This window comes from Oncorhynchus mykiss, chromosome 11, assembly GCF_013265735.2.
Source record: "Oncorhynchus mykiss isolate Arlee chromosome 11, USDA_OmykA_1.1, whole genome shotgun sequence".
In the NCBI taxonomy this organism is placed as follows: domain Eukaryota; kingdom Metazoa; phylum Chordata; class Actinopteri; order Salmoniformes; family Salmonidae; genus Oncorhynchus; species Oncorhynchus mykiss.
The window spans coordinates 8,184,971-8,212,067 of record NC_048575.1 but is presented as its reverse complement, the minus strand read 5'-3'; the positions used below and the strand labels follow the sequence as shown (position 1 = coordinate 8,212,067).

Genomic DNA, 27,097 nt, shown 5'->3' with positions numbered 1-27,097 from the left:
TCTCTGTTTATGGCCAAATTGCAATCTAGTTTGTTCAGTTTTTTGGTCAATTCTTTCCAATGTGTCAACTAATTATTTTTTTTGTCTCTCTCTCTGTCTCTCTCTGACTACTAGGGAACTACAGACCAGTGTTAATTCTTCCCATCCAGAACTGCAACAATGTGAAAATTGGAAAGCTTTTGTTAACCCTAACCCTCCCGGGTGCTTCCCAAAACGTAAAAGAAAAACCGATGAGTTTCAAAAGTTGATATGCTTCAAAGGGGCAACGTCAAAATTCAGCACTGCATTCTCTAACACGCTTAATTTACAATCAACGTCATATTTGATGGGCCATTTTTCAATTAGGTGCACAAGCCATGCCGGTCTCATTTGAACTCCTTAATTGGGATTAGGGCATGTGGCGGTCATGAAATGTTGTCAGCCGGTGATTGTCTGCTAATTAACATAAACACATTTACCATCTCCTGGCTTCCCCCTACAAGCCACTGATGCAGACCTTTGTAACATCTACATTTTAAAAAGTCTAAATAAATCCAGGTACACCAACCTACACCATCACAATAAATCCATTATTCATTTAGACAGGTCTATTGAAACATGATATGAAGATTTAAAAAAAATCTATTTCAGAAGAACAGAATACTCTGTGTTGTCCTTATGTTAGACCATGATCTGGCTATGCCAAATCATTGTGGTCTACACTAGTTAATTTAGTAGACAAGATTTGTTTCGAATTTCTTGTATTACAATATTTTATAGTATGAAGAATATGATTGAGCATAGCTGAATCAAATAGAAAGGATATTTTCTCCAAACGATTTGAGGGAGTGCCTACATGCGTCTATTCTGTGTTGAGTGGTTAAGAAAGAAATAGGTACTCCTATATGCATAATTTAGAGTTATTTGTGCAACTTTAGTTGTGATACAAATGTTTGGCTATATGTTTAGATTTTTTTACACATTCTTAGTCTGCATGATGAGACTAATGATGATTTGCAAAAAGTCGCATGAAAGGAATGAGCTCTGCTTTGTTTTTTGCACAGGCTGCACACACTTCATCAGTCTCTCATTCACAATTTTGACAAGCACTTGATCATGCCTCAAATTTCCCGGCTGCATCCCTTTGTGTGGTCATAATGTCCCCTATAATAATCCATGCCTTTGTGTGGTCACAATGTCCCCTATAATAATCCATCCCTTTGTGTGGTCACAATGTCCCCTATAATAATCCATGCCTTTGTGTGGTCACAATGTCCCCTATAATAATCCATGCCTTTGTGTGGTCATAATGTCCCCTAAAATAATCCATGCCTTTGTGTGGTCACAATGTCCCCTATAATAATCCATGCCTTTGTGTGGTCATAATGTCCCCTAAAATAATCCATGCCTTTGTGTGGTCACAATGTCCCCTATAATAATCCATGCCTTTGTGTGGTCATAATGTCCCCTAAAATAATCCATGCCTTTTGCAGCCATTGGCCTTTGTGCTGAATATAATAATTATAATTCCCTTCTCCGGGCTGCGTGCCGAAGCACGGCTCTCAGTCACTTGATCGGGTCTTTCTCACAGGCTACAATTGATGACATACATCCAATTCCGAGGCGCATATTGAAGATGTTAGAAGCCCTAAACATTTACTTTTCGTCAGCAAATAAGATGCGTAGGTCTAACGAACAGCTAAAGCACAATCTACTATCCCCCATAGTACAAAAGTCAACCTATTCTATTCTGTGCAAACATAATCTGCAAACCTAATCTGGGACAGTTGTGGGATGCAATAGATCTCAAATTAATACAACCACTAGCAATAAAAATAACTTTTTATGCAATGTGGTTGACACAACAGATGAGAATATTTAGCGAGTTGCAAATAAAAAGCCATATCTCAGACTGGCCAATAAAAAGAAAACATTAAGATGGTTAAAAGAACAGACACTGGACAGAGGAACTCCGTCTAGAAGGTCAGCATCCTAGTGTCGCCTCTTCGATGTTCACTTTGAAACTGGTGTTTTGCGGGAACTATTTAATGAGCTGCCAGTTGAGGACTCGTCTGTTTCTCAAACTAGACAATCTAATGTACTTGTCCTCTTGTTCAGTTGTGCACCGGAGCCTCCCACTCCTCTTTCTATTCTGGTTAGTCAGTTTGTACTGTTCTGTGAAGGGAGTTGAACGCAGCCCTGTACGAGATCTTCAGTTTCTTGGCAATTTCTCGCATGGAATAGCCTTCATTTCTCAGATCAAGAATAGACTGACGAATTTCAAAAAATGTATTTGTTTCTGGCCATTTTGAGCCTGTAATCGAACCCACAAATGCTGATGCTTGGTATAGAGAGTCCTATAATAACTACAACCTAAACTGGAAGTCTTCCGACTAGCTTGGAAAGACAGTACCGTGCAGTATCGAAGAGCCCTTACTGCTGCTCCATCATCCTATTTTTCCAACTTAATTGAGGAAAATAAGAACAATCCGAAATTTCTATTTGATACTGTCGCAAAGCTAACTAAAAAGCAGCATTCCCCAAGTGAGGATGGCTTTCACTTCAGCAGTAATAAATTCATGAACTTCTTTGAGGAAAAGATCATGATTATTAGAAAGCAAATTACGGACTCCTCTTTAAATCTGCGTATTCCTTCAAAGCTCAGCTGTCCTGAGTCTGCACAACTCTGCCAGGACCTAGGATCAAGAGAGAGACACACAAGTATTTTAGTACTATATCTCTTGACACAATGATGAAAATAATCATGGCCTCTAAACCTTCAAGTTGCATACTGGACCCTATTCCAACTAAACTACTGAAAGAGCTGCTTCCTGTGCTTGGCCTCCTATGTTGAACATAATAAACAGCTCCCTATCCACCGGATGTGTACCAAACTCACTAAAAGTGGCAGTAATAAAGCCTCTCTTGAAAAAGCCAAACCTTGACCCAGAAAATATTTAAAAACTATCGGCCTATATTGAATCTTCCATTCCTCTCAAAACATTTAGAAAAAGCTGTTGAGCAGCAACTCACTGCCTTCCTGAAGAAAAGCAATGTATACGAAATGCTTCAGTCTGGTTTTAAACCCCATCATAGCACGGAGACTGCACTTGTGAAGGTGGTAAATGACCTTTTAATGGCATCAGACCAAGGCTCTGCATCTGTCCTCGTGCTCCTAGACCTTAGTGGTGCTTTTGAGATCATCGATCACCACATTCTTTTGGAGAGATTGGAAACCCAAATTGGTCTACACGGACAAGTTCTGTCCTGGTTTAGATCTTATCTGTCGGAAAGATATCAGTTTGTCTCTGTGAATGGCTTGTCCTCTGACAAAACAACTGTACATTTCGGTGTTCCTCAAGGTTCCGTTTTAGGACCACTATTGTTTTCACTATATATTTGACCTCTTGGGGATGTCATTTGAAAACATAATGTTAACTTTCACTGCTATGCGGATGACACACAGCTGTACATTTCAATGAAACATGGTGAAGCCCCAAAATTGCCCTTGCTGGAAGCCTGTGTTTCAGACATAAGGAAGTGGATGGCTGCAAACGTTCTACTTTTAAACTCGGACTTGTTTGTAATTAAGAATAATTTATTCAAGTTTTAGAGGGAGAGAAACCAAAAGCCCACCGTCGTCTCATAGGTCTCCCGGTCGTGGCCAGTACGGATATCAAACCAGCATCTGTTGCAATGCAGTTTTCACTGCAATACAGTGTCTTAGACCGCTGCGCCACTCGGGAGGCCCCATCCGCAAAGTTTTTAACGCTGATCAATTGCCTTGCACAAAGTATCAATTGTCCTGCTAAAACCATAAAACGGAGCTGTACAATGTGACCGGTCGGGAGTACGCTACAGTACTACAGTAAGAGCAAAATAATCCTAACATTTTCACACCCTAATTGTAGTCTAACCAATACCCAAACGGAGATTCAGTGAAAATAAAAATCTCATTGATTTATCAAGACCAGTCCCCATGCTTGTCTCAGAGCAGCGCTGTCTTGACCTCTGAACACTGTCTTCTTCCCCTTCCACTTGCCACTTCCATTCATTTTGAGAGTGTTTTCCAGTAAGCATAAGTGCTCTAACTCCCCCTTGTGGTGATCTGGAGCAATGAAGCAGTGACGCAGGGTACTGTACTCAACCACTAAATCCCGCAGCATAATCTCAAAACCTTTAGTTGAGCAACCACTGTATAAGTGAAAATGTTCCATTAGCAGGAAAACACCATTCTAAACGTGACCACATGTGATTATGCACATAGTGATTTTATTATAAAGGTGAAAATTATCTTCCCCAAACTTGAAACTCACGCACTGCTTATGTTTGCCAGTTAGGCTCTACACTCTTTGTAAAGCGGATTAATGTGCTAAATTTTACGAAGTTATTTGGCCACTTCAGTTGTGATGCAAACCTTATCAAAACATATAAGCCTATGGGCTGGGCTACATGAGGTAGTTTTCCTTATGCTGGGCATCATTCACAAGTGATGGGCTAATATTGTCACCCATCTCACTATTCCTGATTTAAGCTTGTCTTTACATATACTAAATCATATATATATATATATATATATATATATATATATATATATATATATATATATATATATATATATATATATATATATATGTATATGTATGTGATATTTTATTTAGAATGGATAATTATCATGCACCTGTCTTCGAAAACAGAGGCAGCAAAAAATGTAGACATGTCATCCATCTTAAATAGTGAATGCAGGATGCTTTTCCCGTGGTCATTTTCATGCCAGTCAGGTAGGCTATACTCCTGTTTTAAAGAGAAGCAATGTGCTTAATATTAGGAAAGTTGAGAAATAAATATTGTAGACCCAGCATATAGAAAGCTGATGGGATCCTCCTTTTTTTAACAGAGGCCATCACTGTTTTCTCATGGGCTCTCATGAAGTGTTTGATTAGATTTTTGATCACATTTGCATTGATGTCAGAGTGATTAGAGGGACAATAGAGTGCTGAGTACCAGGCAGTTAGCAAGTTTGGTAGGATACCAATGACCATCCACAGCATCAGAGCTTTGAGAAGCCTAGTTACCGTGAATAAACGGTAACGTGGAACTTGTGAACTCCGGTGTGGCGTTAATACAGTCACCGTAACATCTCTAAATGGGGTTATGCAGATATATGCAAAGTGGCAGAGAAAGGGAGAGAGGTGAAGAACAAACAACATTAACAACATTGTACAAACTATATTTATGTTTCTTTTTTTCCCTTTTGTACATTAACTATTTGCACATCATTACACTGTATATAGACATAACATGCCATTTAAATGTCTTTATTTTTTTTATTTTTTTACTTTTGAGTGTAATGTTTACTGTTCATTTTTATAGTTTATTTAACTTTTGTTTATTATCTATTTTGCTTGCTTTGGCAATGTTAACATATGTTTCCCATGCCAGTAAAGCCCCTTAAATTGAAAGAGCGAGAGAGAGAGAGAGGTGTGACAGTCAGTGGAGTGGTAGAATGATAGAGTGGTCACAGAAGAGAGTGGAGGAGGAGGAGAGAGAGGAGGAGGATGAGGAGAGAGAGGAGGAGGATGAGGAGAGAGAGGAGGAGGAGGACAGAGAGGAGATTAGATGAGGATGAGGAGGGAGAGGAGGAGATTAGAGGAGGAGGAGGAGATTAGAGGAAAGCTCAGAGGAGGAGAGAGAGGAGGATGAGGAGAGAGAGGAGGATGAGGAGAGAGAGGATGAGATTAGAGGAGGAGGATGAGGAGAGAGACAGGATGAGGAGAGAGAGGAGGAGGAGAGAGAGGAGGAGGGGGAGGAGAGAGAGGAGGAGGAGAGAGAGAGGAGGAGGAGAGAGAGAGGAGGAGAGAGAGAGGAGGAGAGAGGATGAGGATAGAGAGGAGGAGGAGAGAGAGAGAGAGAGGAGGAGGAGAGAGAGAGAGAGGAGGAGGAGAGAGAGAGAGGAGGAGAGAGGATGAGGATAGAGGATGAGGATAGAGAGGAGGAGGAGAGAGAGAGAGGAGGAGGAGAGAGAGGAGGATGAGGAGGAAAAAGGAGGATGAGGAGGCTTTTCAAATAGTTTATTAGAAACTCAAAACTAAATTCCAATAAATATTGTTGATTTGGGTGCTTCTCTTTGTAATTAGATATGCATACACTACTCCTTAAATTCAATGCAAACAAAAATAAATTCTAAATTGCAGTTGTTCAATTTAATTTCAAGGAGATACTTCCTGGTACAGAGGGGCCGACTACAGTCTCTTGACTTTTTGGGATCGTCGCAGTTTTGTATCTGTTGCCTGGTGTTGCCAACATTTTGGTTTATTTGAAATTGTCAAATAAAATCAAACTGGCACACTAGCCTAGCTACACGAGCTAGCATGGTGCTGTTTAAAGTGGGGACGCTAGGTGATGGATAGGAAGCAGAAGGCTTTGAAAGGAGCAGCCCACTTGGAAGTGGAAGGATGGAGCTCGTCTCCCCAGCAGGCGCCATGTTGCCCAGTTGGACGGGCGCCCAGCGGCGGCGGTGGGGGGGGACGACGACGACGACACTGTGCCAACATGGCAACCCAGCGGGTCACTCAGAGAGACTGGGGATGGCAGCTAGCAGCAGAGACAACAGGCTGCCAGACACACACACACACACACACACAGACAGACACAAAGCAGAGCACAGAAGGGGAGAGAGAGAGAGACAGAGAGAGGGAGGGGAAAGAGAGAGGGGGAGAGAGATAGAGGGGATTAAAAGTGCGAAGGGGGAGATATATATATATATATATATATATATAGAGAGAGAGAGAGAGAGAGAGAGAGAGAGAGAGAGGGGGGGGAGGGATTGAAAGAGCAAAGGGGGGAGAGAGAGGTAGAGAGACAGAGAGCGTGTCTCTCTGTGTTGTCTCTCTATGAGACAGTCAGAGTAAGAGGGTGAAGAGGTAGAGAGACAGAGAGCGTGTCTCTCTGTGTTGTCTCTCTATGAGACAGTCCGAGTGAGAGGGGGGAGAGAGGTAGAGAGACAGTGAGAGAGGGGGGAGAGAGAGGTAGAGAGACAGAGAGCGTGTCTCTCTGTGTTGTCTCTCTATGAGACAGTCAGAGTGAGAGGGGGGGAGAGAGAGGTAGAGAGACAGAGAGCGAGAGAGGGGAGAGAGACGTAGAGAGAGAGAGAGAGAGAGGGGAGAGTTGTAGGCCTGATAACCAGCAACGTTGAGTGAGCCTATAGGGAGGAGGTAAGTGAACTACGTCAGCAAAACAAAGCAAAACAAAGGAGTTGATTGTCGACTTCAGGAAGCTGAGGGAACAGACCCTCAACAGGACTGCAGTAGAGAGAGTCCGCAGTTTTAAGTTCATCGGCGTCCACATCTCCGAGGACTTGACATGGACCAACAACACCACCTCTCTTGTCAAAAGCATCTCCACTTTCTAAGACGGCTGAAGAAATTCATGCATGGCACGCCGGGTCCTCTCCAAATACTACCACTGTACCATCGAGAGCGTCCAGACCTCACCGCCTGGTAGGGGAATTGTTCTGTCCACCACCGCAAAGCCCTCCAGCGGGTGGTGAAGAAGGCCCAGTACATCACTGGGAACGTGATCCCATCCAGGATGTCTAACGTGATCTCATCCAGGATGTCTTCTTGAAACAGTATATGAGGAAGTCCCGTAGCATCATCAAGGACCCAACACACCCCAGCCACGAGCTGTTCACTCCCTTACCGCTGGGCAGACGATATCAGAGCATGAGGTCTGATACTAACAGGTTCAGAGACAGTTTCTATCTACAAGCCATCAGACTGCTGAACACTTGAACTGGAATGACCACCTGCTCTAATTCTTTCTCCCTTTATCACACACACACACACACACACACTCACACACCTCAACAGCTGCTACCAGACTATTATTTACTATTGCTAATAATGCTCAATTTAAACACTTGTCCCCGCAATCACCCCTTCCCTGATATACAGTACAGGGGTAAATATAAAATGTGCCTTCCTGTATTATACTGATACTAAATGTTTATTATATTCTACTGAGCCATTTACCCTATGTTCTTTGTGTTAGCTTGTATTATTTCTTATTGTTGTTGCATTGTCCAGAAGGCAACCTGCAGTGTATCCCATGTGTATCCTGTACATGACTAATAAATTACTAATAAAACGTCATACTGTCCTGGTTGTCTGTCTACAGAAAGAGCCCTGATTGAGTCAGATTCCTTGGAAGACTGGTGGCAAGTTGTCCTGGTGACGTTGTGTTTGTGACTGAGCTGTAGAGCTTAATGTCCTCCCCAGAGGCAGGGTAGCCTAGTGGTTAGAGTGTTGGACTAGTAACTGGAAGATTGCATATTCAAATCCCCGAGCTGACAAGGTACAAATCTGTCGTTCTGCCCCTGAACAGGCAGTTAACCCACTGTTCCTAGGCTGTCATTAAAAATAAGAATTTGTTCTTAACTGACTTGCCTAGTTAAATAAAGGTAAAATAAAAAAAGTCCCACCTCATATAAGACTAATTGGAGGAATGTTTCTGCTGGGGACGCTGAGGCCACGACTACACCGACAGGAGGTTAAAGGGTCCCGGTGTCTTAATTTGATTTATTTAACTAGGCAAGTCAGTTAAGAACAAATTCTTATTTACAATGACGGCCTAGGAACCGTGGGTTACCTGCCTTGGTCAGGGGGCAGAACGACAGATTTGTACCTTGTCAGCTCGGGGATTCGAACTTGCAACCTTCCGGTGACTAGTCCCTGCCGCCCCAGTGAGGTCAGTCAGCTTGAGTAGCAATGGATAGGATAGGAATATTTGTGGTTTCGGTGTCTGTGTTCAGCTGGGGGCCAAACTGAACAACGACAGCATTTGGTTATAGATGGTTAGTATGTGTTGTTTTGATCATGACTGTATAGCCAAAGAACATAATAGATTTGCATATTTTGTTGGAAGTCTCAGGAGAGATTGAGACATTGAGTAAAGTCATGTAAATTGTTAATCAAAGAAGATTTAGTTTTTGATACATTTTCTTCACTAACACATCAATATGAGGGATATGATCTCATCTTGAAATTAAACCACTTTTAAAGGTCTGTAAACATCTGACAAACTTTAATTTCCGGCGTGAACTATCCCTTTAAGAATACAGTACAGTACAGTACAGTACATCAAAGCCTTGGCACTGTACTCTGAGTGCTGTGCCTTTAGTATTGGTGACAGCCAGGCTACCCACAGAGAGGCAGAGAGAAAAGCCAAGCATCCATCCGCAAATGATTAAACAGCAATGTAATAGCTAGGAGTACTTGATCCACCCTCTCCATTTTATCATTTTCAATTCCACCTGGCTCAATGTTTATCCCTCAGGTTAAAACAATATAATTTTACAAGAATACAAGCATAAAAAGACAACAATAAGCAGTAAATCCATAATTAAACAGAATGAAATTAAAGCCTCCTGCTTCGCCATGTGACTGAACGTACCAATTCATAACAGTGCATAAACATACATTTTCATACTTTTTTTTCAGCACTGGTCCCCCATGGGAATTGAACCCACAACCCTGGCGCCATGGTCTATCAGCTGAGCTCTGAGATACACGGGAGAAGAGTACTACCATTGGCCAATATGGTATATGGACCAATACCAATAGTCCACATTGACCAAGATAATGGTCAGATTTAGAAACATGTTGTAGCTCCCTGGGATGACAAAGACTCATTATTTATTTATTTTAATCTAGGGAGTTATCCGTGCCTAGCAACTATTGGCATTGAACACTTATCACTGGGGAGAAAATGTCAATTATTCCCCTTTAGCAGACAGCAGACGGGTGTGCAAACTGGGCTCTGGGTGCATGCAGTCTGATAATATTATGATATTCTTAACTGTGATTAGACATAAGATCCTGTAGTACAAAACACATACTCTATCTACTGTATAGTGTGTCCAGTGATAAATTCCTGCTGATGGGTCAATTCTCTGCACCCGATATAATTTTATAATTTTCAGCTTGGAAAAGTCTTCATTGCCTCCTTCACAGTGCAGTGTAGGAGGAGGACACTATGAAGAAGCACCAAGAAAACAGTCATAAGGCTAGCTAGGTGGTACGTGGCCTAAGGTTAGCTAGGTGGTACGTGGAATAAGGCTAGCTAGGTGGTACGTGGCCTAAGGCTAGCTAGGTGGTACGTGGCCTAAGGCTAGCTAGGTGGTACGTGGCCTAAGGCTAGCTAGGTGGTACGTGGCCTAAGGCTAGCTAGGTGGTACGTGGCATAATGCTAGCTAGGTGGTACGTGGCATAATGCTAGCTAGGTGGTACGTGGCATAATGCTAACTAGGTGGTATGTAGCATAAGGCTAGCTAAGTGGTACGTGAGTGGACACCTCCATTAGGTATCTCTCGCTGAGGCCAGAGGTGCTTAAGTGCACATATTCATGTATTCAGATCGCTCTCTCTTTCTCTCTCTAAGGCCCAAAATTGTTTTGATTTATTTAACTAGGCAAGTCAGTTAAAGAACAAATTCTTATTTATAATGACAGCCTAGGAACAGTGGGTTAACCTCCTTTTTTCAGGAGCAGAATGACAACTTTTCGGTCACTGGCCCAACGCTCTGACCACTAGGTTACCTGCCGACCTAAGGAAGTGCTGTAATGACTGTTCGTGACACCAATGTTGCGATCAATTAGAAATTGACCAAATGTAACCCGATTTGCATCAAATATACAGTGCCTTGCGAAAGTATTCGGCCCCCTTGAACTTTGCGACCTTTTGCCACATTTCAGGCTTCAAACATAAAGATATAAAACTGTAGAGTCAACAACAAGTGGGACACAATCATGAAGTGGAACGACATTTATTGGATATTTCAAACTTTCTTAACAAATCAAAAACTGAAAAATTGGGCGTGCTAAATTATTCAGCCCCTTTAATTTCAGTGCAGCAAACTCTCTCCAGAAGTTCAGTGAGGATCTCTGAATGATCCAATGTTGACCTAAATGACTAATGATGATAAATACAATCCACCTGTGTGTAATCAAGTCTCCGTATCAATGCACCTGCACTGTGATAGTCTCAGAGGTCCGTTAAAAGTGCAGAGAGCATCATGAAGAACAAGGAACACACCAGGCAGGTCCGAGATACTGTTGTGAAGAAGTTTAAAGCCGGATTTGGATACAAAAATATTTCCCAAGCTTTAAACATCCCAAGGAGCACTGTGCAAGCGATAATATTGAAATGGAAGGAGTATCAGACCACTGCAAATCTACCAAGACCTGGCCGTCCCTCTAAACTTTCAGCTCATACAAGGAGAAGACTGATCAGAGATGCAGCCAAGAGGCCCATGATCACTCTGGATGAACTGCAGAGATCTACAGCTGAGGTGGGAGACTCTGTCCATAGGACAACAATCAGTCGTATATTGCACAAATCTGGCCTTTATGGAAGAGTGGCAAGAAGAAAGCCATTTCTTAAAGATATCCATAAAAAGTGTTGTTTAAAGTTTGCCACAAGCCACCTGGGAGACACACCAAACATGTGGAAGAAGGTGCTCTGGTCAGATGAAACCAAAATTGAACTTTTTGGCAACAATGCAAAATGTTATGTTTGGCGTAAAAGCAACACAGCTCATCACCCTGAACACACCATCCCCACTGTCAAACATGGTGGTGGCAGCATCATGGTTTGGGCCTGCTTTTCTTCAGCAGGGACAGGGAAGATGGTTAAAATTGATGGGAAGATGGATGGAGCCAAATACAGGACCATTCTGGAAGAAAACCTGATGGAGTCTGCAAAAGACCTGAGACTGGGACAGAGATTTGTCTTCCAACAAGACAATGATCCAAAACATAAAGCAAAATCTACAATGGAATGGTTCAAAAATAAACATATCCAGGTGTTAGAATGGCCAAGTCAAAGTCCAGACCTGAATCCAATCGAGAATCTGTGGAAAGAACTGAAAACTGCTTTTCACAAATGCTCTCCATCCAACCTCACTGAGCTCGAGCTGTTTTGCAAGGAGGAATGGAAAAACATTTCAGCCTCTCGATGTGCAAAACTGATAGAGACATACCCCAAGCGACTTACAGCTGTAATCGCAGCAAAAGGTGGCGCTACAAAGTATTAACTTAAGGGGGCTGAATAATTTTGCACGCCCAAATTTTCAGTTTTTGATTTGTTAAAAAAGTTTGAAATATCCAATAAATGTTGTTCCACTTCATGATTGTGTCCCACTTGTTGTTGATTCTTCACAAAAAAAATACAGTTTTATATCTTTATGTTTGAAGCCTGAAATGTGGCAAAAGGTCGCAAAGTTCAAGGGGGCCGAATACTTTCGCAAGGCACTGTAGTTGCGCAGACCACTGAGGTTGAGTGAAGCTTGTCAACACTTGGCAACACTGACATACAGACAGCAAGTGGCAGAAAGCTCATGTCTCCATTGTTGACTTAACTTTCATTTTGGAAGTAGGGAAACAATAAGTCTGGGTTTGCACAATTAGAGCAGATCATTGGACAGAACACATTTACATATTAGCCTGAGACCAAGTACTTGTATAATCTCAGCAGCATTTGAGAGTGCATTGGTATTATAGTCATGTAGGCTACAGCGAGCTACAAAAGTATTGGGACAGTGACTTATTTGTTGTTGTTGTTGTTTTGGCTCTGTACTGCAGCAGTTTGGAATTTAAAATGATCATTTGAGGGTATTTTCATCTGCATCGGGTGAACCGTTTAGAAATTACAGCACTTTTTGTACAAAGTCCCTCCATTTCAAGGGACCAAAAAGTATTGGGACAAATTCACTTATATATGTGTAATAGAGTAGTCAAATGTTTAGTATAGGACTCCTTGATAAATCACAATAAAAAAGTATTCACATAGAAAATTGTTTTCACCTTTTATCACTCCTGTATGAAGCGGAGAAAAATACTCCTCAGCAGAGAGCAGGTTCGCAGTTTTCGGGGGCGGGTAATGATATTTGTGCGTCTGTAACTTTCTCACTCACCATTATTCAGAAGTATCCGTAATCATGGTAGCATCCACATCAACGTAGAAGTAACATTATATTCTTTATTTACAATAAAAGTTCATCCAAAATGACACAATATAACTGAAACACAACCAAAACAAACAGCAAATACATCCAACCAGTTTGTAGAGTCACAAGCTTGTTGGAATCATTGCTTGATATAGGAATATGGGACCACATAATACAATTTTAACTACTTTAATACACACATAAGTTAATTTGTCTTAATACTTTTCTTTCTCTAAAATGGGGAGGACTATGTGCTGTAATTTCTAAACTCTTCACCCGATATGAATGAAAATACCCTGAAATGAAAGCTTGACAGTCTGCTTTTTAACCTCATAGTCATTATATCATTTAAAATCCAAAGTTCTGGAGCGCTGAGCCAAAACAACAAAAGATGTGTCACAGTCCCAATACTTTTGGAACTCACTATATGTCGTCCACAGTGTGAATGTCTAAGTTCTAGGTCTAAGCTAGGGGTCTTCTTGGCAGTGCTGGGTCTGTATACACAAAGTTAGAGTTGAATATATACGAAACCCTTTAAGCCAAAATATAAATACAGTATATGTTTGTAACATATCAGCTCTATTTTCTGCTGGCATTAAGGCGGCGCTAGTGTCAAACGTACACTCTGACAATTTCGACTGGTAAAAGCTAGCGCTCAGTTATTTTCCAGCTCCCCTTGCGCTGAGGTGGAAGTTAAAAATGTGTGCCAATTTGAAATCGTCACTACTTATTTATATTTTAGACTCAACAAAAGCTGGTCTTCGCGGTAACGTAATTGGTTATAGCATCAATTTTGCCAGAGGAAGCACACAGTAGCCTAATCAGTAGCCTAATCAGCAGCGTAATCAGTAGCCTAATCAGTAGCCTAATCACTAGCCTATAACCAATGTTTTATTAAAATATCAGGAGCAGCAAAACAGTCAAGACTTTCCAATTTTTCCATTATTTTGGACATTATTCTTGTCCATGCTTATTCTATGAAAAATGTTGACTAATTTGGCCTATATGTGCGACGTGGGAAGTCTCTTCAGGAACATCACGTTATAACAATAGACTGATTATCGTTGTTCCTTTATCATTTTGTAAAAAATTAATGGCATCTTTCACTTTCATCGCTGAATCTGCTTGTAGCCTAGGCTATTTGCCTGTTTGTTTGTTTACCTTTTACGTGGCAAAGTCACTAACAGATCATATGGACGGAGATGGAAGGCTAATCTTATAATAACATTTGGGCAATGTCCGTGAATTTTAGAACTTACGAATGCTTGGTGTGTTAGGGGAATGTTGAAGATTTACGATATCATTATTCTGACCCGATCCTATTTAGAAATATTGTGTTTTTTTTTTTAAAAGGGTTGATTTTTTTTCAGTTTAATTATATATATTTTTTAATTGAAACAGATTCACTGTCCATGGGTTTATGTCGAGATTGTACTTGGCTCGAATTGCAATCCAATTTCGCCTGGAGAAAATTATCTGTCAGATGGTTCCAAGATGTTTACAAAACATTATGGTTAGGAAGCAAATTCACTGTCTATGAATTCATAGACATTATTTCACTGTAAAATAGACAGAGCCATGCATTGTTCTTTTCTAAACCCAAAATGATAATAAATAGATTAAGTATTGGGTTATGATACTATATACCAGTGTGGTAGTTTTACTAAACTGGTAAAGTTTTTAAAGAATTAAAGAATCAATGTGCATCATTAACTAAAATGGCTTTATGCAGGAAAAATGACATATAGAATTTTTTACATAGAATTATGCGTAATGAATATGACTTTAGATTGCAGGAAAAATCAGTTTCACGTGTTTAAAAATGTCTAAATTCTTCCAACATCCAACCCCCACCCCCTCCACAATCACGTCTTGCCCCCTCTTAAACAAGGGGTTCATGACACCCCTGAGTGTAGGCCTACTATCTCTATTCTCAAGATAATTAATTATTAAATATTGTTTGCAGTATACTTGAAGAATATTTGAAGAAAAAAAAGAGCATGCCACATTTTACTTACCATGCAAAGAAAAATAAACCGGAAAACATGCAGGAAAAAAATATGTGATATGGTAATGAAGTTATCATCCAATTGGTTTATGCATTGGACACAATATGAGACACATGATGAACATGATTATTGGACGCAATAATAAATCATCATGCAATAATCAAACAACTTACATTGACTATCAAATTTCCTGATGATAGTATCGAGGAAAGTATTCTGTGGTGCCACGTGACCCCGTCGAACCGGCATCTTTGCTCTATCCCCCTGAAGTTTTTGGACTTTCTGTCGCCAATGCGGACCTAGAAGTCTACGAGTCCCGACAAAACGGACGACAATCACTGTGCCCTACGTCATAGAATAATAAATACTGTACTCCTCGACCGAAGCATGAGCAAGACTTCATGAGACGGACCAAGTGGACAGTCCTCTCAGAGAATATAGAAAATGTGCCACCACTTAATCCGGAAACAGTTTCTAGTTTCCACTAAGAGGAGCGCATGTTTTGTTTACGTCCCTTGAGCTGTCAAATATGATATCCTTTCTGGTGGATGGCAAGACGAGAGTCTACTTCTTGTAATTTCTCATTGCACACTCCGGGGGAGTCAGTCAGCCTTGCTTTTGCCATAGTTGCGTCTTTTTCCCCTTTTCTCCTGGCCCACCTATTCTTCCCTGTTTCCGTACGCCCGATGGACGAAACAGAGAGGAATCAGCAGCCAAGTAAATAGTTGAATAAATCGTTGGATAAAGTCCGTCCTAGGTCGTTGGGACGTAGTCGCTCTGGAGGAGAAGTGTCCCGCGTGTGGTCAGTACTCTGTGCGCTCACCGGTGGTGGCGACTGCGCCTCTTTCACACTTTCCTCATCGTCAAACAGAACTGTTGAGACATTGGATGACAATGAACGTGTATAAAGCACAACGTCAGCCATAAAATATCATCATAATTTGTATAATTTGATGCTTAGTAATATAAATATTCGATTACATTTATTGAATAGCCCATCTATCCAATACATCGAGAATGGCTAATTAACAAAGAGAAAGAGATGCGACTATTCTAAAGCGTTGTAACTAAAGAAGGACAGCAGCATCTGATTTGAAATAAACCAAACATGAGCCTCTGTGGCCAAACGGTTTGGTATCCACACAAGTGCCACTACATTTACATTCAGGTGTGTAAACTAACCCACATCCACATGACATCACAGTCACAATTCAACCAGACTGGCACACACAACAGCCGCAATCTATTGTAAGCGTTTATGCAATGAGGCTAATTCAAAATACCAATCGAAAACAAGGGCTGGTTGTGGTCGGTTTCAGTTTGCGTGTGAAGTGCGCGAGGCGTTGACTCACCGCTTGGTCAATTATGCGCTTTTTGGGGACTTCCGATGCGCTTTGTTTATTTCACGGAAGGACTGGGCTTCATCCTCAGTTGTCTCATGTATGAGGGGGCTTCAGACTAGTACACACGTCACTGCCTGCACGAGCACTGGAGGGGGTTCCCCTATCTTCACTGTGCGATAGACAAAGAGCGCGCTCCGTGTGCAAGTACGCATGTTGTTGGCACTGTCTGGTTCACTTTGATGTTATTTTACAGCATGATGCTTAACTCTTCCTACCGGTATACAATATCATCTTTATTAAAATACAATACACACACAATAAAACTGTTATCCTGATTATTTACTGTATTTTATTTTGAAAGCTGTAAATGTGAAAATGGAGAGGGGGATCCATAGAGCTCCGTGGGCGGAGAGCTGCCTGTTCGCTCCTTCCAATTCCCTTATTTAGTCAGGAGCATACAGACACGCGGCTGTCTCCTGGAAGCGTCCCCCAGTGAGATCTCCCAGTCTCTCTCTCTCACACACACACACACACACACACTGTTTTATACGGGTTTATATTTTACACCCCAGTCTTCACAGAGACAAATATACTGGTATGGACATCCCATTTAGCAACATGGAACATACTCTTTAAATATAGATTGTGTACAGAAAGATTGAAAGAGTGATAAGTGATATATTAGAAGCACAACACTGTACAGTGTAAAGGAGTTTCAGGAGGCACTGTATGATAGCTTGATCCATAATTGAAAAATAATATGTTAAGTGTGTAGATACTCCTTTAAGATTCTACCGTCTGCCTTGCAAAAGTATTCATCCCCCTTGGCGTTTTTTCCTATTTTGTTGCATTACAACCTGAAATTTAAATTGATTTTTTTTATTTGAATTTAATGCAATGGACATACACAGAATATACCAAATTGGTGTTGTGAAATTTAAAAAAATAACCGGAAAAGGTGTTTATGCACATGTATTCACCCCCTTTGCTATGAAGCCCCTAAATAAGATCTGGTGCAACCAATTACATTCACAAGTCACATAATTAGTTAAATAAAGTCCACCTGTGTGCAATCTAAGTGTCATATTATCTGTCATATGATCTCAGGGTATATACATCTGTTCTGAAAGGCCCCAGAGTCTGCAACATCACAAAGCAATGGGCACCACCAAGCAAGTGGCACCATGAAGACCAAGGAGCTCTCCAAACAGGTCAGGGACAAAGATGTGGAGAAGTACAGATGAGGGTTGGGTTATAAAAAACCATCAGAAACTTTGAACATCCCACGGAGCACCATTAAATCCATTATTTAAAAAAATGGAAAGAATATGGCACCACAACAAACCTGCCAAGAGAGGGCCGCCCCCAAAACTCACAGACCAGGCAAGGAGGGAATTAATCAGAGAGGCAACAAAGAGACCAAAGATAACCCTGAAGGAGCTGCAAAGCTCCACAGCGGAGATTGGAGTATCTGTCCATAGGACCACTTTAAGCCGTACACTTCACAAAGCTGGGCTTTACAGAGTGGACAGAAAAAAAGCCATTGCTTAAATGAAAGAAAAAATAAGCAAACACGTTTGGTGTTCGCCAAAAGGCATGTGGGAGACTCCCCAAACATATGGAAGAAAGTACTCTGGTCAGATGCTTTTTGGCCATCAAGGAAAAAGCTATGTCTGGTGCAAACCCAACACCTCTCGCCCCGAGAACCCTATCCACACAGTGAAGCATGGTGGTGGCAGCATCATGCTGTGGGGATGGTTTTCATCGGCAGGAACTGGGAAACTGATCAGAATTGAAGGAATGATGGATTGTGCTAAATACAGGGAAATTCTTGAGGGAAACCTGTTTCAGTCTTCCAGAGATTTGAGACTGGGATGGAGGTTCACCTTCCAGCAGGACAATGACCCTAAGCATACTGCTAAAGCAACACTCAATTGGTTTAAGGGAAACATTTACATGTCTTGGAATGGTCAAGTCAAAGCCCAGATTCAATCCAATTGAGAATCTGTCGTATGACTTAAAGATTGCTGTACGCCAGTGGAACCCATCCAACTTGAAGGAGCTGGAGCAGTTTTGCGTTGAGGAATGGGCAAAAATCCCAGTGGCTAGATGTGCCAAGCTTTTAGAGACATACCGCAAGAGACTTGCAGCTGTAATTGCTGCAAAAGATGGCTCTACAAAGTATTGACTTTGGGAGGGTGAATAGTTACGCACGCTCAAATTTTCAGTTTTTTTGTCTTAAATATTGTTTGTTTCACAATAAAAATATTTTGCATCTTCAAAGTGGTAGGCATGTTGTGTAAATCAAATGATAGAAACCCCCCCAAATCTATTTTAATTCCAGGTTGTAAGGCAACAAAATAGGACAAATTACAAGGGGTTGAATACTTATGCAAGCCAGTGTACACAATCCTTTCAAAAATTGTTGTAGTTTTTACCCTTCTAGAATGGCCAATATTAGGGTGATTAAATCATTGGAGGCAGGAGAAAAAAAGTGAAAAAAAACATGAATATAGAATTGTATCCGCTCGGCTGGATGCTGTGCGAGAATTAATGGAAATGTAGCAGCTATTTCTCAATGCCAGCAATGCATGTATTAGTAGCGTAGAGCACTCCAACAAGCATCCCAAATGACAAACTCTTAAATACATTTTTATAATAGTGCAATATTGTTCTAAAAGTTGGGTTTGAGGTTTTCTCCAAATCAGCTTTAACTTCGGAAACTATGCCACAACGCCCCGCAGTCAGCGTCATACATTGAATAAATAAAAAGTAATGCTTACCCTTCATATGCTCGGGGGCATTTTTTTTTTTAAAGTATCTTTTGGGTTAGGCTGGCGAATTGGGAGTCTACTCGCCTGTCTGTGGGGCAAATTTTACCCTTGAGAACTTCCATGGCTATCAACAATGGAAGGAGCGTTTCACCAAAACGTTGCTTTTCAAAGTGGATGCTATCCCTACCAACAACGTGGTTATAAAGCATCACAAAACAGCCGGCAGCAGCAGAGACAGAGCATTATTGCTTCACCAGGTAAGTGAAAGAGCTAGCTTACTACTTCTAAGCTAATGTTGGATAGCTATAGAGCTAACGCATTTCAAATCAAATCAAATGTCATTTGTCACATGCGCCGAATACAAGGGAAATGCTTACAAGCCCTTAACTAACAATGCAGTTTTTAGAAAAATAAGTATTAAAAAAGTATTTACTATATAAACAGAAAGTGTTTGTTTGTTTTAAATAGAAAATAGAAAAATAACAAATAATTGAAGAGCAACAATAAAATAACAGTAACGAGTTCATATACAGGGGGTACCGGTACAGAGACAATGTGTGGGGCAAAGGTTAGTCGAGGTAATTGAGGCAATGCAAATAGTCTGGGTAGCCATTTGATTAGCTGTTCAGGAGTCTTATGGCTTGGGGGTAGAAATTGTTAACTTCTTTAGGGTAGGGGGCAGCATTTGGAATTTTGGATGAAAAGTATGCTCAAATTAAACTGCCTTCTACTCAGGCCCAGAAGATAGGATATGCATATAATTAGTAGATTTGGATAGAAAACACTATAAAGTTTCCAAAATGGTTAAAAGAATGTCTGTGAGTATAACAGAACTGATTTGGCAGGCAAAAACCTGAGAAAAATCCATTCAGGAAGTAGGATTTCTTTTGTGTGTAGTTTTCTATTCAATGCCATTACAGTATCCATTGGCTTAGGACTCAAATTGCAGTTCCTATGCCTTCCACTAGATGTCAACAGTATTTAGAAATTGTTTCAGGCTTGTATTCTGAAAAATGAGGGAGTAAGAGCAGTCTGAATAAGTGGACCCTGCCGTGTCACAGAGCTTTGTCATGCGCGCGACCGAGAGCCTTTCTTGTTTACCTTTCATATTGACAACGTTATTGTTGAAATATTATCGATTATTTAGGCTAAAAACAACCTGAGGCTTGAATATAAACATTGTTTGACATGTTTCTATGAACTTTACGGATACAATTTGGATTTTTTTGTCTGCCTGTTGTGACTGCGTTTGAGCCTGTGGATTACTGAAAAAAACGTGTGAACAAACTGGAGGATTTTGGATATAAAGAGAGACTTGATCGAACAAAAGGAACATTTATTGAATAAATTGTCTTCTGAGTGCAACCATATGAAGACCATCAAAGGTAAGTGATTCAATTTATCTATTTCTGACTTGTGTAACTCTTCGACTTGGCTGGTTACTGTTTGTAATGATTTGTCTACTGGGCTATGTTCTCAAATAATTGTAAGGTGTGCTTTCGCTGTAAAGCATTTTTGAAATCTGACACCGTGGTTGGATTCACAAGAAGTTAATCTTTAAACCTATGTAAAATAGTTGTATCTTTTCTGAATTTTATAATGAGTATTTCTGTATTTGAATTTGGCGCTCTGCAATCTCACTGGATGTTGGCCAGGTGGGACGCTAGCATCCCACATACCCTAAAGAGGTTTTAAGAAGCATTTTGGACATAGAATTGGAGCTCCGGTACCACTTGCCGTGCGGTAGAAGAGAGAACCGTCTATGAATAGGGTGGCTGGAGTCTTTGGCAATTTTTAGGGCATTCCTCTGACACCACCTGGTATAGAGGTCCTGGATGGCAGGAAGCTTGGCCCCAGTGATGTACTGGGTCATATGCACTTCCCCCTGTTGTGCCTTGCGGTTGGAGACCAAGCAGTTGCCATACCAGGCAGTGATGCAACCAGTCAGGATGCTCTCGATGGTGCAACTGTAGAACTTTGAGGATCTGAAGACCCATTCCAAATCTTTTCAGTTTCTTCAGGGGGAAAAGGCGTTGTCGTGTCCTCTTCATGACTGTCTTGGTGTGTTTGGACCATGATAGTTAGTTGGTGATGCGGACACCAAGGAACTTGAAGCTCTCAACCTGCTCCACTACAGCCCAGTTGATGAGAATGGTGTGTGCTCGGCCCTCCTTTTCCTGTAGTCCACGATCATCTCCTTTGTCTTATTCACATTGAGGGAGAAGCTGTTATCGTGGCACCACACTGCCAGGTCTCTGACCTCCTCCCTATAGGCTGTCTCATCATTGTCGGTGATCAGGCCTACCACTGTTGTGTCGTCAGCAAACTTAATGATGGTGTTGGAGTCGTGTTTGGCCACGCAGTCACGAGTGAACAGGGAGTACAGGAGGGGACTGAGGACTCACCCTTGAGGGGCATCCGTGTTGAGGACCAGCTTGGCAGATGTGTAGTTACCTACCCTTAACAGCTGGGGGTGTCCCATCAGGAAGATCAGGATCCAGTTGCAGAGGGAGGTGTTTAGTCCCAGGGTCATTTGAGGGCAATATGGTGTTACAGTGCCTTGCGAAAGTATTCGGCCCCGTTGAACTTTGCGACCTTTTGCCACATTTCAGGCTTCAAACATAAAGATATAAAACTGTATTTTTTTGTGAAGAATCAACAACAAGTGGGACACAATCATGAAGTGAAACGACATTTATTGGATATTTCAAACTTTTTTAACAAATCAAAAACTGAAAAATTGGGCGTGCAAAATTATTCAGCCCCCTTAAGTTAATACTTTGTAGCGCCACCTTTTGCTGCGATTACAGCTGTAAGTCGCTTGGGGTATGTCTCTATCAGTTTTGCACATCGAGAGACTGACATATTTTCCCCATTCCTCCTTGCAAAACAGCTCGAGCTCAGTGAGGTTGGATGGAGAGCATTTGTGAACAGCAGTTTTCAGTTCTTTCCACAGATTCTCGATTGGATTCAGGTCTGGACTTTGACTTGGCCATTCTAACACCTGGATATGTTTATTTTTGAACCATTCCATTGTAGATTTTGCTTTATGTTTTGGATCATTGTCTTGTTGGAAGACAAATCTCCGTCCCAGTCTCAGGTCTTTTGCAGACTCCATCAGGTTTTCTTCCAGAATGGTCCTGTATTTGGCTCCATCCATCTTCCCATCAATTTTAACCATCTTCCCTGTCCCTGCTGAAGAAAAGCAGGCCCAAACCATGATGCTGCCACCACCATGTTTGACAGTGGGGATGGTGTGTTCAGGGTGATGAGCTGTGTTGCTTTTACGCCAAACATAACGTTTTGCATTGTTGCCAAAAAGTTCAATTTTGGTTTCATCTGACCAGAGCACCTTCTTCCACATGTTTGGTGTGTCTCCCAGGTGGCTTGTGGCAAACTTTAAACAACACTTTTTATGGATATCTTTAAGAAATGGCTTTCTTCTTGCCACTCTTCCATAAAGGCCAGATTTGTGCAATATACGACTGATTGTTGTCCTATGGACAGAGTCTCCCACCTCAGCTGTAGATCTCTGCAGTTCATCCAGAGTGATCATGGGCCTCTTGGCTGCATCTCTGATCAGTCTTCTCCTTGTATGAGCTGAAAGTTTAGAGGGACGGCCAGGTCTTGGTAGATTTGCAGTGGTCTGATACTCCTTCCATTTCAATATTATCGCTTGCACAGTGCTCCTTGGGATGTTTAAAGCTTGGGAAATCTTTTTGTATCCAAATCCGGCTTTAAACTTCTTCACAACAGTATCTCGGACCTGCCTGGTGTGTTCCTTGTTCTTCATGATGCTCTCTGCGCTTTTAACGGACCTCTGAGACTATCACAGTGCAGGTGCATTGATACGGAGACTTGATTACACACAGGTGGATTGTATTTATCATCATTAGTCATTTAGGTCAACATTGGATCATTCAGAGATCCTCACTGAACTTCTGGAGAGAGTTTGCTGCACTGAAAGTAAAGGGGCTGAATAATTTTGCACGCCCAATTTTTCAGTTTTTGATTTGTTAAAAAAGTTTGAAATATCCAATAAATGTCGTTCCACTTCATGATTGTGTCCCACTTCTTGTTGATTCTTCACAAAAAAATACAGTTTTATACCTTTATGTTTGAAGCCTGAAATGTGGCAAAAGGTCGCAAAGTTCAAGGGGGGCGAATACTTTCGCAAGGCACTGTACCTAACCTTAGGTTATTTAGTTTACGTCTTTTTTCTAAACACTGATCAATACCAAAGTAACCAAATTATCTGCCTGCTGTTGGTAGCTAACTGCTTGTGTTGTCATACTATAGATAGTAGAAGCCTATGGGAAAATAGTAGTTTTGGTCGCGATGGAGGTCCGTATAGAGCCCTCTGGCTGGGGCCAAAACTGTGTGTGTGTCTATGGTGGACTAAACTGAAATGCAATGCTTCAGCCATGTACTCGAACGTGGATCTGGTGACATTTCGGAGAAAGGAGCCAGGTTTTCTCTAGAGGGGTGGATTGTGGATTTTGCTCAATGGGAATGTTTATTTTTTTAAACATTTCTTTAACTCAGCAAGTCAGTTAAGAACAAATTCTTATTTTCAATGTCGGCCTAGGAACAGCCCTACGCTCTAACTGCCTGTTCAGGGGGCAGAACGACACTCGGGGATTCGATCTTGCAATCTTTCGGTTACTAGTCCAACACTCTAACCACTGGATTAGAGCATTGTGGATCTTACCGCGTGATCTCAGATCTTACCGCGTGATCCGAGTTCTTACCGCGTGATCTCAGATCTTACCGCGTGATCCGAGTTCTTACTGCGTGATCTCCGATCTTACCGCGTGATCTCAGTTCTTACCGCGTGATCTGAGTTGTGTTTTGGTAGCCGCTGGCTGTCTGCACTTGGGCTCTCTGTGGGTGTGGATGGCTCGTTGGATGGTGTCTGTGGCACCGGGGTAGTTTTTTCATGTAGCCTGCCTGCAGGCTAAATTGAAATGTGACGCTTTGGTCATAGATCTGACCGCAGATCTGGGGTCATTTTAGAGAAGTTCCGGAGATTTTTTTTTCAACGGGAATATAAAGAAAATGTATTTTAGGATTAACGTTATCACAGTTGTTTCTCGTTGAAGAGGCATTAGCTAATGTTAGCTTGCTATCCTCTTCCTCCGTTTCTGAATTAATATTGAGTCTGTTTCTTTCTAGCTGGCAAAATAAGTGAACAAAATGTTGTTTGTACTGCCATACAGTATACTGACAGCATATCTAGCCAGCTAGACAATGATAGACGCAATAAAGATGTGGGTGGAAAGAATTCACTTTCCGTTTCATCTGCTGCTGGCTTGATAATGTTCACTCAAATACATTTTCCCACATGTTATTGATAAAATTAGATTTTTCTTCTGTAAAGACTAATTGGTGTCCGTATGTTGTGAAAATTGTAGAAAAATCCTCACAGCCGTTTTCCATACTCGTTTAAGTCTTCCTTCCGGTTCACTGAGCTTGTTGACATTGCAGGCAAACGACAACAAGCTCAGTCCGATGATGCTGTGACACACCGCCCCAGACCATGACGGACCCTCCACCTCCAAATCGATCCCGCTCCAGAGTACAGGCCTCGGTGTAATTCCTTCAACGATAAACACGAATCCAACCATCACCCCTGGTGAGACAAAACCGGGACTCGTCAGGGAAGAGCACTTTTTGCCAACTGACAAATCTGGTGCAGTCCATGAGGAGGAGTACTTAATGCAGCAGTACTTAATGCAGCTGGTGGCCACACCAGATACTGACTGTTACTTTTGATTTTGACCCCCCCCCCCCTTGTTCAGTAACACATTATTCAATTTCTGTTAGTCACATGTCTGTGGAACTTGTTCAGTTTATGTCTCCGTTTTTGAATCTTGTAATGTTCATACAAATATTTACACGTTAAGTTTGCTGAAAATAACGTTAAGAGGACGTTGCTGAGTTTACATTACAGTGCATTCGGAAAGTATTTAGACCCCTTGACTTTTTCCACATTTTGTTACGTTACAGCCTTATTCAAAAATGTATTCATTAGTTTTTCCCCGTCATCAATCTACACACAATACCCCATAATGACAAAGCAAAAATGGTTTTTCAAAATGCATTCAAATTTTGAAAAAAAATTTCAACTGAAATATCACATTTACATAGGTATTCAGGCACTTTTGGTAATGATTACAGCCTCAAGTCTTCTTGGGTATGACACGACAAGCTTGGCACACCTGTATTTGGGCAGTTTCTTCCATTCTTCTCTGCAGGTCCTCTGAAGCTCTGTCAGGTTGGATGGGGAGCTGCACATCTATTTTCAGGTCTCTCCAGAGATGTTAGATCGGGTTCAAGTCCGGGATCTTGCTGGCGCACTCAAGGACATTCAGACACTTGTCCCGTAGCCTCTCCTCCGTTGGCTGTGTGCTTAGGGTCGTTGTTGGAAGGTGACCATCGACCAGTCTGATGTCCTAAGCGCCCTGGAACAGGTTTTCATCAAGGACCTCTCTGTACTTTGATCCATTCATCTTTCCCTAAATCCTGACAAGTCTCAGAGTCCCTGCCCCTGAAAAACATCCCACAGCATGATGCTACCACCACGATGCTTCACTGTAGGGATGGAGCCAGGTTTCTTCCAGACGTGACGCTTGGAATTTAGGCCAAAGAGTTCAATATTGGTTTCATCAGACCAAAGAATCTTGTTTCTCATGGTCTGAGAGTCTTTAGGTGCCTTTTGGCAAACCCCAAGCGGACTGTCATGCGCCTTTACTTGCTTAGTTTAGCCGGGTGGCCAGCTCTAGGAAGAGTCTTGGTGGTTCCAAACTTCTTCCCTTTAAGAATGAAGGAGGACACTGTGTTCTTGGGGACCTTCAATTCTGTAGAAATGTTTTGGTACCCTTCCCCAAATCTGTGCCTTGACACTATCCTGTCTCGGGGCTCTAAGGACAATTCCTTCAACCTCATGGCTTGGTTTTTGCTCTGACATGCACTGTCAACTGTGGAACGTTATTTAAAGAGACAGGTGTGTGCCTTTCCAATCATGTCCAATCAATTGAATTTACCACAGCTGGACTCCAATCAAGTTGTAGAAATATCTCAAGGATGGTCAATGGAAACAGGATGCACCTGAGCTCAATTTCGAGTCTCATAGCAAAGGGTCTGAATACTAAATAAGGTATGTATGTTTAATACATTTCTAAAAAACTGTTTTTGCTTCATCATGATGGGGTATTGTGTGTAGATTGATGAGGGAAAAAACGTATTTCATCCATTTTAGAATAAGGCTGTAACGTAACAACATGTGGAAAAAGTCAAAGGGTCTGAACACTTTCCAAATGCACTGTATGATTTATCTGCTACCTGGACTTTCAGGCTAGCTGAGAGGCTCACCGTTGAACTCATCTTTCTTCTCGAATCCAGAGGACATAAAGCAATATAGAGGTAAGATACATATAGATTGAGACATGACATGTAATATTTTCATTAGTATACGCTTTTCATATTAATGCGAAATTCATGTCATTTTTTTTGAAGATCTCTTACAAAAGCAAACGTATCGTAACGTAGTGAAATGTCAACGGAACACTGAGCTTACCGCTTTTCATTTTCAAAGCCTTTTACATTCATTTCAGTTGGTGTCATCTTAGTTTGGCTTTAAGCAACTTTTCAGATATCTACCACAACGTGTAAAATGCTCAAAAGTCAGAAGAGTAAGAAAAATTGGCAGCTGCGATCTTTAATAATGAAACCTTCGCTGAGAATTATTGCAGAACTGTACTACACGTGTGGCACATGAAATTGCCCGAGAGAAAGTATGTCACCAGGCAACGCCCGGTGTGATTGAAGAATCTGAGCTCTGTAAATTGCCTTGCGATGGATATATCCAATTAGCTAATGCAATCAACCACGTTGATGAATGGATGACTACAGAATTGGTTATTCTAGGTGAGGCCCTAATTGAATTATGCATGTAGCTATCATGGGGGGGGGGGGGGGGGGTGCAG

General features: G+C 41.5%; 1 protein-coding gene across 1 annotated transcript in view; it reads right to left on the bottom strand.

Moving 5' to 3' along the window:
* LOC110535212 overlaps positions 1 to 16,461 on the bottom strand; it is a 30,432-nt gene extending 13,971 nt beyond the window's left edge. Inside the window, exons 1-2 of the mRNA XM_021620079.2 lie at positions 16,345 to 16,461; positions 15,166 to 15,865 (exon numbers count right to left, since the gene is read on the bottom strand). Of these exons, the coding sequence (XP_021475754.1) occupies positions 15,166 to 15,241 (76 nt within the window). The 5' untranslated portion in view covers positions 15,242 to 15,865; positions 16,345 to 16,461. The remainder of the gene's footprint in view (positions 1 to 15,165; positions 15,866 to 16,344) is intronic.
* Positions 16,462 to 27,097: the final 10,636 nt, after the last annotated feature.